This window comes from Atta colombica, unplaced genomic scaffold (genome assembly GCF_001594045.1).
Source record: "Atta colombica isolate Treedump-2 unplaced genomic scaffold, Acol1.0 scaffold21, whole genome shotgun sequence".
Lineage (NCBI taxonomy): Eukaryota > Metazoa > Arthropoda > Insecta > Hymenoptera > Formicidae > Atta > Atta colombica.
This window is the reverse complement of record NW_017259305.1, coordinates 1,182,471-1,195,821: the sequence shown is the minus strand read 5'-3', so window position 1 is coordinate 1,195,821 and position 13,351 is coordinate 1,182,471. Positions and strand designations below refer to the sequence as shown.

The following is a 13,351-nucleotide window of genomic DNA, read 5'->3' as shown; positions in this document are numbered from 1 at the left end:
TATATATATATATATATATATATACCAGACTGAATATATATATATATTTGAAGTGTTACAAAAATGAAAGTAATATTTAAACGTAATTATATTGTGTATGCGCATCTAATCTTCGAATTCGACTAGTGAATTTTTTTTGGTTGCTCCTGTGCTATTGAAGCCCGTCCCAGCCCATTACTCCACATTTGGCAAAATCTTGTATATATCTGAGATAAATATATTTAAAGTACATACAGAGAAATATCCCAACGTCTAACACTTTGATTGTAATTGGTGCTTTTCTTATTTGATTAAACGTAAAAGCATACAAATATTTTAAACAATGAAATACTCTGCAATAATTATGTTATTACATTATTTGACACACACTCACACACACCACACACACACACACACACACACACACACACACACACACACACATACGTGTTATATTTTATTATCAAAGCTTTGATTGTGCCATTGCATTTATATAAAAGAGACTTCAACTAATTGAATGTGCGATCAGTGACCGAATTTTCCATAAACGACAAGCCTTCGTGAGAAAAAAAGGCACGGTGCGAATTAACTTTCACGTTTACAGAGAGCGTTCACAGCCGATATCGCGCGCGCAAGTTGATCTTCGAGCGCGGCGTCGAGACTTCCGGATACCGAGAGAACGAGAGGGAGAGAGTGCTCACAAAGAGCTGCCCGGCGTGATACGCATGCGGCAGGAAACCGACAATAAGAATCCCATCGAACGATCGACGAACCCGCCGCGCTGCGCCGGCCGCCGTGCCGGGGAAACGTATTCCGCAAACGATGCACGCCGGCGATATGCCGCGCTCCGCTTCGGTTCGGGTTATAAATCGTGTGAAATATTTATTTCGCTAGCGCGCGAACGAAAACGCGTGTATTTTTAATAGCGATCGACGACGATTTCGCTTTTCCTCTCTTAGTCTGCGCTTGAAAATATCCGAGAATTTCCAGATGAATCTTCGCTCGTTTCTATCGTTTGGACACGTATTTTAATTGTCCAATGGAAATAAATTATTTCCGAGTCATGTTGATTCAAAATTTTCTCAGAATTTTTTTTAAATTTCCGAGAAACATTATGACGCGAATTTTATACTTCAATTTCAGGCATCCTGTACACTTGCATGTTTGAAGTGAGTAATTCCGCTCTACATAACACATCGGTATGGGAATTGTCGTTCTTTATTTAGAATAGTGAAAGTAATTACTGACAGTTTTCTGAAAACATAAATAAGTGAAGATAAATAAGGCAAGTGAAAAAGCAATATTATCATTATGGAATGAACAGAGTGAAAGAAATATTAAATTAAATAATATTTTAATAAATATATGTTTGAATAGTTCTAACATAAGTAACTATTTACTAAATGTAAATATATTTTATTTGATATAAGAATTATTAATTTTATTTCTTTATTTTATCACTTTTTTATTGAGCAAATATTTGTTTACTGTAAATAAATGTGTACTTAATACTATTCAATTAAGATTTGGTAAAGTTTTTTTTTCAGTGCAAAATAACTTTGTTGCTAAGAGCCTTTATATTTATCAATTTTTACGAAAGCGGGATTTTTTCCTGCAATCAATGTGCCGGATTTTTCGTAAAAAGATTTACTCTCAGAATTATGTACTCTGGCCGATAATTTTAATCGGTCGACTTGCTTCCTTATCTGGTCGACAACAACGCTGCTTCTCGTGATTCTTGGCAGATGTTTTAGTTCTGCAATGTGCTTTTATCGAAATGTTCCCGATAGCAGCGCTCACAAAGGTCAAGATCATTAGATACACATTAAATTTGGCAATGATCCCATTAAAAAAATCTTGTTGCTGCGAAGGAATAGCAAAATATCGAATAGTGTACGCTTGCATGGACCACGAATCAGTGGCTGCGTTCAACAGAGAAAGAAGCTTTGTAACTGTTTAAAATTTTTCAATATGATCAATTGGTTTATATACATTTAAATTCAATAAGAGAAACTAAGAACAGGACCAATCATATTAAAGAAGTTTACAACAGTTACAAAACTGCTTAGCTTTGTCTGCTGAACACAGCCACAGTGTCTCAGGACTTTCTGTCGCGCGGGCAAAAAATTTGCTCGTAAAAATAGATGTAAAAAATTGACGATACGAAGAATAAGAAAATGAACATTTTTTTAATATCAGGCTCATTGATATCTCCGTTAAAATGATTAATGGGAATCGCTGATATTTTCTTAGGATTTCGCTCTCGTCATCATCGCATCTTTTTCCTCGTTAACGTCATCTCTCGCGTCGAGCGGATCATGTTATTACTTGTCGAGAAATCGACGCGGTCGGCGAGTTCGCGAAACACACACATATAAATGTTTCGTCAACATTTTATAGGCAGTCAAGGTGGTCGCGAGGAAAAAGGCGTTCGGGACGTAAATCTCTTTCTTCTCTCTTTCTCTCTCTCTCTCTCTCTCTCTCTCTCTCTCTCTCTCTCTTTGGTCTCTGTTCCACCGGTTGTCTTTCGCTCTAAGTGCAAGCTGGGAAGAGAAGCGGCCAACACTTCGTGGAAAACACAGAAACCGCGCCACCGCCCACGCCCTCAACGATGAAAACAGCGTTGCTCATCGTCATGCAAACCTAATCCGCAGACATCAAATTCCGTTCTTCAACGTCGAAATGCATTTACGTAACGTTAGACCAGGAAGAACGTCTTTGTCCGCGACGAAAAATCTCGTACGCTTGTTAAATCACCTTGAAACGGAAAACAAAGTATTGTAATTGATTCACTTGATCTTAAAAAGTAAATGACAGACTTTAAAAAATACTTGGTCAAACATCGACCAAAACAATTGCTTTGCATTTTTCAATAAAAGTATGAGAAAAATTGTATTTAAACTCTGTTACTGATGAATAAGAGACCGCACCTTTCGAAATTTCTCAAGTGATAATCTCTCAAAATTTTAAAGTGTCTTTAACATAATTTTTTCAAGTGTGTTACTTACGAATAAAAAGTAATTGTCATGAGTATGTAATTTAAGAGAATGTGTTCTAAAATAAAAGATTCATCAGTGTATCCTATTAAATAATGTTTGACGTTAATTGTCAGACGACAAATATAGGAGGTTGCAAATGTAGACTGCGTGGAGGCATGTCTTCCACAGTACATTGTCGAGGAGTTAAAAAGCGCAATGTTTCCTGAGTTATCAATCTCCCTGCATCCTTTCCGATCGTTCTTTATCCTTTTCCGAGTGCCGAAAAAGACAGGAAGACAGAGAGTAAGGCGAAAAGAAGGAGACAAAAGGAGCATGAAAGGAGCGACAACGACGATGCACGTCTTGCACATACAATACACACATGTACGCCGAGAGATTGCAATTTGAACGGGTTTCGGGGTTAAAGATAGTAGCCCGAGGCAGTAGGGTAACATAATAGGCAGGGACTTGGTCTAACGAGAGGAAAGAGAGAAAGACTCCGGGGGGAGGGGCTGGGAGAAGGAGCGAGGGAAGAACGTCACGACGTCAAGAAACGTCGGCGTTCGTCGGGCAGGGAGATGCTGAAGGAAACGCAAGGATAGGAAGGAGCGCGAGAGGAGGAGAAAAAGAGAGGGAGAAAGACATGGACGGGATAGAGAGTGAAAGGGAGATTTGCAGGACGGGTAGAGGCCAGGGGACGCCCGGCTCGGCCCAGCCCGGCCCGGCTTATATGTGTGCAATGCGGTGCATCGGACTAGCCGGTCGCGAATGGAGGCGGAGGAGAGAGAAGGAGGAGAAGGATAGAGCGGTTAAGTTAGTCTGTCGGTCAGTGACTGCCTGACTTTCCCGGCACAGCTGAAGGTCAACTCTCCCCTTCTCTCGATCTCATCATCCTCCTCCGCCTCTTCCTCCTCCGCGTTGCCTTCTTCTTCCTCCTACCCATTCCACCAACATCAACGACCACCACTATCATCGGCGTCGCTTCGCTATCACCGACACTGCCCGACCCATCTTCACCCTACCCTTCCGCCATCCCCCTGACCTCCCTCCCGCCTCTCCCTACTCTCCCTCTTTCGCGCGCCAGAGCTCCGGAGCTATGTCGGAACCATAATCCACGATCGCTTTGTTTATGCCGGACGAGTACTTTCGGTGGCCCCTCGTGCGGCCGCTCGCCTCCCGACTCCCGACTCCCAACTCTCGGAGACGACCCTCTCCGCTTTCCCGCTTCTAAGGGTGTAACTCATGCACTTCAGCACTTTGATACACGCGGAATTCCGCCTCTCGAAATCTTGATACGTGAGAACACGCGTCACGCGAGCGTATCTCGTCGAGATCTCGCGGAAGAACCGAAGGAACCAGATGAACATTTTATATTTTTGCTAACAATGAGATAAACTGTAGTTCATTATTAGTATTATTACTGTGACTAGGAATTTTATAATTATACTTTAATTAAATAACCAATTGAAATCTTACATGTAGGACGTTTTGTGTACATAAAGCAACCTGTAAGATATAAATTTGCAAAGATAAGAGCATTTTTTTGCATTTCAAAAGATTCTGTTCGATTGTAAATTTCTTTAATTTCTTTCTTCGAAATGATGCCGTCATTGTATATGATATTTTCTCGGATTTCGAGGAACAGCTGCGGTAGCTAGTTAACTTAATTATGTCTACGGATATTTTAGCGATATGTGATGTGTGATATTTTAAGTTTGCCGAAACATTTTGTCGATATGACAACAATTGTCAACAAACAAAATAAAACGAGATCAAAACTGCTAATTGGTGTGTTTGCTCCTCTCCAATGTCCCAATTCTCTAACTCTTAACGAAAGTTCGACATTGTTACGCAGATATTATACGATAAAAAAAGTTTCGTACAACATAACGATACCGAATTGTCATTAAGAGTCACAGAATTATGGTGCTGCTCTCGGTGGTCTTCGTATGTAGACTAATTGTAAATTATGAGAAATGAAGATAGGCATCACCGAAAACACTCGGTATCGATTCCCCTTAAGATAACATCTCTAGACAAGTATTCGCAAGTCATCGAAAACGAAAGCAAGGGAATATCGCGCGCGCGCGACTTCCCAGCCAATTATCTGGGACCGTCACTACGTGAGAATGCGCACTCTGTCTAGATCTCTTCCTCTCCCTCTCTCTCTCTTCTTCTCTCCCCTGCAGCATCACTCTTCTCCCGAGCTCGCTTTTAGCGCAACTGCTTTTTTTACCGCTTGTTCCGTCGAATCATACGTCCCTGGATATCCCCACTGTTCGTTACGTCGGCCGCTGCCTTCCGCTGCTTCTCGGCTCATCGCGCTTTTTTCTCTTTTTCTCTCTTCCTTCTCTCTCTCTCTCTCTTCCTCTCTCTCTCTCTCTCTCTCTCTCTCTTTCTCTTTCTCTCCCTCCATTTCCCCATCTCCTGCTCTTCTCGCTATACTTGTACTTCCGGCCCGCGAGAGAAAGAGAGAAAGAGAGAAAGAGAGCGCGGCTAGCGCGAAATCCTCCGCAAAATAAACGAGCGCCGCGCCGCGCTACGTCGCAGCGCCTACCCTTCCGTGTATTTTTAACTATCGACTCGTTACCGAGTCCCTCGACTAAACTTCCTGCCGGTACTGTCAGGAAGGAACGCGGCTTGAAAGTACACGAGGAAACGCGGCTCGAGAACTCCCCGGATCTGCTTCCTTTTTCTCGATCTTCATCGCGCGCGCAAGGGGTTGCGAAACCTTCGTTAAATATAGAAATTAACAACGCACTCTGACGCGTAATCGTTCAGAGCGATCGAGCGTAATTTTCAGAACTCAGACGAGTACTTGGATGTGGAATGACCAACTGCTTTGCGATCACTTTCTAGAAATATATATGTGTGATAAATATATTATTAGAATTAAATGTGATCCTCTTTTACTTCATACGACGTACAAAGCTTTAATTTAACTTGCAAATATTATTGCTTTTATAGATGTAACTGATTCTACATAGATTTGTACATAAATCGATTTGTGGGAATAGCAAGTCTCTTTTATAACTTGTAAAAGAAACGTAGAAAAATACGCGCATATATGCGCAGGTAGAACAAACGCGAGTAATACTAAAGAAAAAGAGATAGAAATTTCAAGCAAGATGTATGCATAAAAATCCTTTTTTTATATTACAAGTTAGGTAGCCTTTTAATATTTTATTCAAACATTGCGAGAATTCTATTAAGTATAATAAGATTTTTAAAAATTTCTTAAACCTGTAATCACTCTTTCGTTTACCTTGTTTGCGAGTTAGTTACAAGAGCCGAAGAATGTCGCTTAAGTAGAAGATTAATACGGCCTCGGGGACGCATTAGACTGTCGTTTCATTGTCGCAAAACATGGTCTCGTCGAGCGAAACTTGAATTTAAATTCGACCAATGATCGTCTTAGGTCGACCTCCGGCTATGTTTTGTGCTGCTATCGATGTAGTAGTAATGCTAATTTTATAAGATACATGGAGAAAGAAACAAAAAAATAATAATAAATTAATTCGCTTGATTTTTTATTTATCGTGAATATTTTTAAAAATTAAATATTTTTCTGAAAAATTAAATATTTTTTAATTATTATGACTACATGTAGAAGCAACTAGAATCGCACTTGCAATTGAATTGCGATTGTTCTTGCTATAGAATTGTAAATGTATGTTATATTTGTTCGAGAATCTCTCGCAATTAAAATTGCTATATCTGAATCAAAAGAAATGAGGTACACTTTTTGTGTATACATTTAAAAAAAAACAATGATGATTCAGGGTCGAAGTAATATAATTTTGTCATGCATTAAATATAGGTATTTAATAAAATAAAATTTCTACAACATAATTTTTTTATTAATATATAATACAATGAAAAATTTTAATTAATAAGATCAGACATTTTACAATCTCAAAAAAAAATATGATAATTTTACTCGTAACTCATATAGATTTTACAGTCGCGAATAAATGCCATTGTTATTAAATCCTTAAATGTTGAATCGTCTATTTATCAAGATTTTCACTCGTTTTCTATCGTTGATATCATATGATGCATTCCATTTAGAGACAAGTGTCGTTCTAACTTTATTATTCACTGAATACCAAGAAAGATAGAAATGATGTTTGTGTCATCAAATACAAAGCAATCATAGTCTTTTAAACTCCAATTTTTAGGTGCATTTTTCGAAGGCAAATTCAGTATCCTAGATTTCTTACGCTCGAGCTTGAATTTGGTTTGGAAAAAAGACCTGAAAATCGATTTTGAGAGACTTATATCATCGAACTTATATCATTCACACTTCCTGATCGATCCTAGACTTCCGAGACTTCTAGGAAGGCACGATGCGGTGCGGCCGACGCACCAGACTCATCGGCTGGCGGTGCGTCGTCTCTAGCGGTGCTTTCCTGCGCTATACAACGCTCGTGGTATAGGTCAGTGAAGTAGGAGCAGTTCCCCCACCGCGCCAGCTCCTAGACAACGGGTCTACGATTGACTCATCTAGCCAGTCATACCGCGCGTAAACACGATCCGCTCCAGCTGTTCTTCTCGCGCGCTCTCGGAGCCTCTTGCTACTCAGCTACTACATATCGCCTTTCTCTCTCTCTCTCTCTCTCTCTCTCTCTCTCTCTCTCTCTCTCTCTCTCTCTCTCTCTCGCGCTCCCTCCTTCCCTCCCTCCCTTCCTCCCTCCCTCCCTTCCCCCTCTCTCGCTTCTTGAGTGCGCTCCACGTTTCCTCATGCGTTCCCGCGTGTTCTATCCGCGCATATATAGCGTACTGCTCAAGAACAACGGCGTGTTCTCCGTATTTTTAGAGCCACCTCGAAAATCTTCTGCTCCCCTATCGTTCTCCTGTTTTTCATTCCCATCTTTTTCCCCTTTTCTCTCCTTTTCTATTCGTCTCTTTCTCTCTTCATCCTCAAATATTGCTTCATTTCTCTCGCGCTATTTATACCGCAGCCTTTACAGTTATTGAAACCTTGTCGCATTACGTCGGTTTATCACCAGTCAGAAATGTTTCAGTGGATTTACGTTATGTTATCTCATGTATCGAAAAATCGAGAATAAATTCTTCTCTGTTTTTATTTTTTATTATGTAAATATCGTGAATTTAGTATACTACTTGCTATTTTCGCTTGGTGTTCTTGAACTGGTTTACAATTATTTTCTACGTAGTTCAACCTTGCAATCTTATTAGAGACTTTCGCTCGTGGCATAATAAAGCGGATTTCTATCTATTTACTTCTTTTTTCTTGGCTCGAGATAATTTTGCATAATTTCTTAATATCTTCATATTAAACTGTTTTGACATATAAACGTGTTGTACATAAATGCCGTTATTTCGAATGACTTGTATTTTGCTACTCCATCACTCTGGAGGAAATAATATTGCCAAATAAATATTCTCCCTCGCTCGCTCCAGCCTTCTCTCGTCCCATCGGTTCACAAACCAGAAAACCTCGAATAATCGTCCGAAGAATCGTTCAACCACGCGGGACTCCACGAAACTGCAACGCGCGACGCGCTAGAAGGATGCAGGCGTCAGAGGAAGAACGGGGAGAGAGAGCGACGGGAAAGGAAGATGATGAGAGAGAGAGAGAGAGAGAGGGGGGAACAGGGGCGGGGGGGTGACGCGACAACGAGGAAGGCTAAGCACGAGAGGAGACAAGGGGGGAGGGAGGGGAGGCGGGAGGGAGCGCGAGGGGCTGGAGAACGAGTTCCGATTTTAGCGCAGTTGCGGCGGCCTCAGAACGAGCGGCGCTATTATGCACTAGTAGCTTGATGGCGTCACCCGTGCAACCTTGGCTCGGGTCAGTCCTCTATCATACTGCAGGCAGAGTTCCCCGATTCCCTCATCCCTCCCTCTCGTCTCATCTCCCTCTCGCTCACTCTCCGCTCGCCGCGCGCTCGACTCTCCACTTTAACCCTCTCTCCCTCTTTCTCTCTCGCTCTCTCTTCTCGTCTCTTTATCTCGGTCCGTCTCCTCTTCCTCTCGACTCAGTGGCGTAAGGGGAAAAGAGCTTCTCACCGCCTCGTTGCAATGCTTCAAAACTTTTGCTTTCTCTCATCATTCTCGCGTCCATCGTCGCGTGCACGTAGGTGCAAAATGCTGAGAATTTCTTCTTTTTTCTTTTTCCTATAGGAGCCGCATGGCGACATTGGTTACTCATCACTTTATTGATATAAAGAACACGAGATTTATCTCGAAGCAACTTTGAAACTTTCGTTTTCTTTCGACATAACGCAGCGCATGTTTGCGCGTACGTGTGTCACGGCGGAAAATTTGTTTTCTTTTTCATATAAAAGCTGTACTTAACCGTCGCTCATTTACCGATGTAAAAGAGGTTTTATAGTTTTGAAAATCTTGCTTTTTGTTGTGGCAAACGTGATATCTTTTCTCGGGTATATTCAAATGTCTGTTTCCTTTCAAAATGATTCATAAGAAAATCTGCCGAGATAATGTTTACCGAATTTCGAAACTTCAATTTCCTCCAATATCTCTTCGCGATAATACCTCCAAATATTAAACTTATGTTTTTGTTTTACACAGCCGACACGGCTGATTCCGAACCAATGAATTTTATCAAGATCAAAATAGACATGGCATTAAAGTTGTAAAATTTTCTGGACCAAACTCACTTTTTAAAAAGCGATTTCTTATTGAATTTTCACAAAAATGCTGAAGCTTGACGATTCCCTGAGAGAGCGCCGGCAGCCGGCTGCATTTCAATGTGAAATTCGCGAGAAAAGAATCTTCCATTTAGGAAGGAAGAACTGCGTGGCGATTCTTGTGCACGTCCTGCATGTTTTCCTACGCCCATGGACCATGATCACAGTCCTATGCTCGCGGCACAAACTCGGATCGTCATCGTGTGCACTCGCCACTCGCGTCTGAACGATCGTATCGACACAATCGATATTGCGTGGCATCCTTTCGTGGCTAAATCACAAATCGTGTAGACACCAACATTTCGGCAGATCTCAAATTCTTTCAGTCAAAATTGGTACATCTTATTAATGCCCATTTCTATTGATATGAATTAACCTTAATCTCGTTTTAATTTTCTTTTTATTCTTTTCTAATTCTTAGAACTAGAGAAAAAGATAAAAAGTAAGTTAAATTGAGATTAAAGTTACATTGATGAAATGGGCATGTGACGTCTTTTGGATGGTTCTCGCAAAGTCTTTAATCCTTTATTACTTGTTTGGGTATCCAGGACATCCCTGCTTCATAAATTTGCTAAATGTATGAATGTTATTTATACATATTATTTATACATATTATATTTATATATTTATTATAGCACAAATTGTGTTACAATTTAAAAAAGATTTTTACATTTATCTTTATCTTAAGGTGTTAAAAATATTATAGATATTATAGAATATTATTTAATTGTAAATCATTAAAGAAAACAATGAAAACGGAAGTATAGTGTGGAGTATCAGAAATTATATCTATATACATGAGTAATTACGTTAAAAAAAAATCACGCGAGTTATGTAGAGTTAAGACATCTTATGAGACATTTTGAATCCTGATTTTAAACTTTTATTGTCCGGGCTGTTTCTTCTGTTTTTTTCGAATAAGCCCGGAGAAATATTTAGCACAAACATGAACGATAGATAGCTGATGAGAGACGTGGAAGCAAGTGATAGTATTGAAAACAGCTACTCTCTTGTTCGATGAATCAAGTGATGGAAATGACAAAGGCATCGATAACGATGCGACAATGATGATAGGCGATAACGACGTTTTCCCTCTTTGCCGCTTCGCGAACGATGGCTATTAATACTTGATTGCACCGTTCAACTGCGACGTATACCTTTAAGTCACTCGGTGCGAAAACTAACGCGATAAACGCTGACACCGACTATCGACTCTCTGTCGCGAATCAAGATAATAACGCCACTCTTTGTCTAGGATTCTTTTGGGATGCGATTAGAACCTTTCCAAGGACAAGCTCCTTCTTTTATCGCAAAATGTCCAAGTTGTTTCTGTACGATATTGTTGTAACGATATTGATTCTCTTATGATAAAGTGACTTCCATATGTTATTGTCCTTCATGCTTCGAGAAAATATACGCTTGTTGCATAATGAGCAAAAAAAGACAGATCAAGATGCACATTATTACATGACCATTTTATTTAACTTATTATATATAATTATACAAGAACCTGCTACAAAAAAATCATAGATCATTATCGCGAAAAGAATAGTTTTGTTCAAGTATTTAAAAATTCAACTGGATACAGATCTGAATAATTTTGTTGAACTGTCAGAATAATATCATTAAAATAATTGTCTTAATAATTATTATATAAAACGCTTAAATATTGATGATAATGCTGTAAAAAGTTTTGATATTCCAACAACCAGTTCTACATAATTATTTGGATGATCCAACAAAATTATTTTCAGATCTATATTTAATTAAATTTTTAGAGATTATAAAAAATCGTTTTTTCTGTCGTATGAATAATTTTGTTGAATTGTCATCATCTAGCTAAATTTTTAGACATTAAAAAACTGTATTTTCTGTATAGCTGTATATTATATATAGATAAAGATTCGTACATAGTATGTAAATAATAATGCAGAAATTATTTGCAAGACTTTCTTTAATCGCATCTCTTTTTTCAGTGTCCGACAGCTACAACAGTTATATAAACATGTATGGCGGAGGTGGACAGTTTGCAACCCCCTGTACCCCGAGCCCGCCGCGGGGACCCGGCGGTGTACCCACCAGCGTGATCCAGGCGGCTACCAGTTCGGTCTCGGACGATCTCTACCTTCTCGAGCTCGGCTTCCCGTCGCGCTCGAAGAAGAACAAGCTGAAGAAACCTCGACAGGGTGGCGAAGGTGGAGCCGCAGTAAAGCGGAAGTCGCGCGAGGGTTCGACCACGTACCTGTGGGAATTCCTGCTCAAACTGCTGCAGGATCATGAATACTGTCCGCGCTACATTAAATGGACGAATCGCGAACGGGGCATTTTCAAGCTGGTCGACAGCAAGGCGGTCTCGCGACTTTGGGGCATACACAAGAACAAGCCGGACATGAATTACGAGACGATGGGCAGAGCACTGCGCTATTACTATCAGCGCGGCATCTTGGCGAAGGTGGACGGCCAGCGGTTAGTCTACCAGTTTGTCGATGTGCCGAAGGACATCGTCGAGATCGATTGTACGGGCGCATGAGACAGGGAGTCGGCCCGTCCCGTGGGGCACGAGAGAGAGAAAAAGGAAAAGAAGGAAGTAGAGCAGCACAGCGTCTCGGCGCGGGCCCCGCGCGAACGTCGACCTCCACCGTTGTCGTTGTCATTGTCATTGTCATCGCTGTCGCTGTCGTTATCGCTGATGCGACGTCGCGGATCCGTCGCAGGGCCCTATCCGCGCGAAAGGTCACCGTTCAGCGGTTCTCTTTATCGAGACGCGCCGACCTGGCACATCCCTCAGATGTTGTAAAGCGCGATCTCTTTTTCTCCTTTTCTTTTTTTCCCCTCTCTTTCGCTGTCTGTCTCTCCCTACCCGCTTCTCTGTCCCTTTCTCTCTCTCTCTCTCTCTCTCTCTCTCTCTCTCTCTCTCTCTATTTCCATCTTTCTCTCTGGCTTCGTTTGTTCCTTGTATTATACCTATGTAAATGTATATTATGGCGCCGCGTGACGATGTCGTCAGAGGTAGTCCCGACCCAGTACTTCGTCCTGCGTCCTTTCTTCTCCTGCGGCCCCGTTTCTTTCTCGCGTAAAATCGGGACAGGACGGCGCCCGACTCGTTGAAATTTGTACAAAATTTAGTTCTTAACGTGTCGAGAATGGGAAACTAAAGATTTTATCTGGTGTACCTTGCGGGAGGGACACTATGGACAAATTACTTAAGCCGCGAAGCACCGGAAAGCGAGAAATTGTATATTCAAAAGAGCAACAAATTATTTATTGTATATTAGACATTTATATATGTTACCTAAGAAAATTGTTACGCGCGTGATCTGCGCAAATGGAAAATGTATGGAAACGGACGAAAGTTATAAAAAAAAATGAAACGAAATGAGGGCTGTGAAAAGGATTACGATACGGAGAGGAGAAAAGAGAAGAGGAGACGAGACGAGACGAGACGAGACGAGACGAGATGAGATGAGATGTGTAGTGGAACGGGAAAGGATGAGAAGCGTCTCTTAAAGTTTCAGAGCGAGCTCAGGGAGGGTACACATTATATTTTTTTAAGTATAAGCGGAAGGGTTTGACCCTTCCGATTCGTGAGCTGAGGGTTCAACAACGCAAGGTGCTGGCTAATAAACATGCATACACGTATACACTTGTATACACACATACATACACACACGCACACCGAGGTCCAAGAAAATTATTATTTAGCAACCTAGTGTTATTAAT

The 13,351-nt window shown here is 40.8% G+C and overlaps 1 protein-coding gene across 7 annotated transcripts in view; it reads left to right on the top strand.

The window, feature by feature from the left end:
- Window positions 1–13,345, top strand: part of LOC108687614 (ecdysone-induced protein 74EF) — a 289,947-nt gene extending 276,602 nt beyond the window's left edge. For all 7 annotated transcript variants that reach the window (XM_018193471.1, XM_018193470.1, XM_018193474.1 and 4 more), the window contains one exon: window positions 11,608–13,345. In XM_018193471.1, coding sequence (XP_018048960.1) covers window positions 11,608–12,161 — 554 coding nt within the window. In that variant the 3' untranslated portion in view covers window positions 12,162–13,345. The remainder of the gene's footprint in view (window positions 1–11,607) is intronic.
- Window positions 13,346–13,351: the final 6 nt, after the last annotated feature.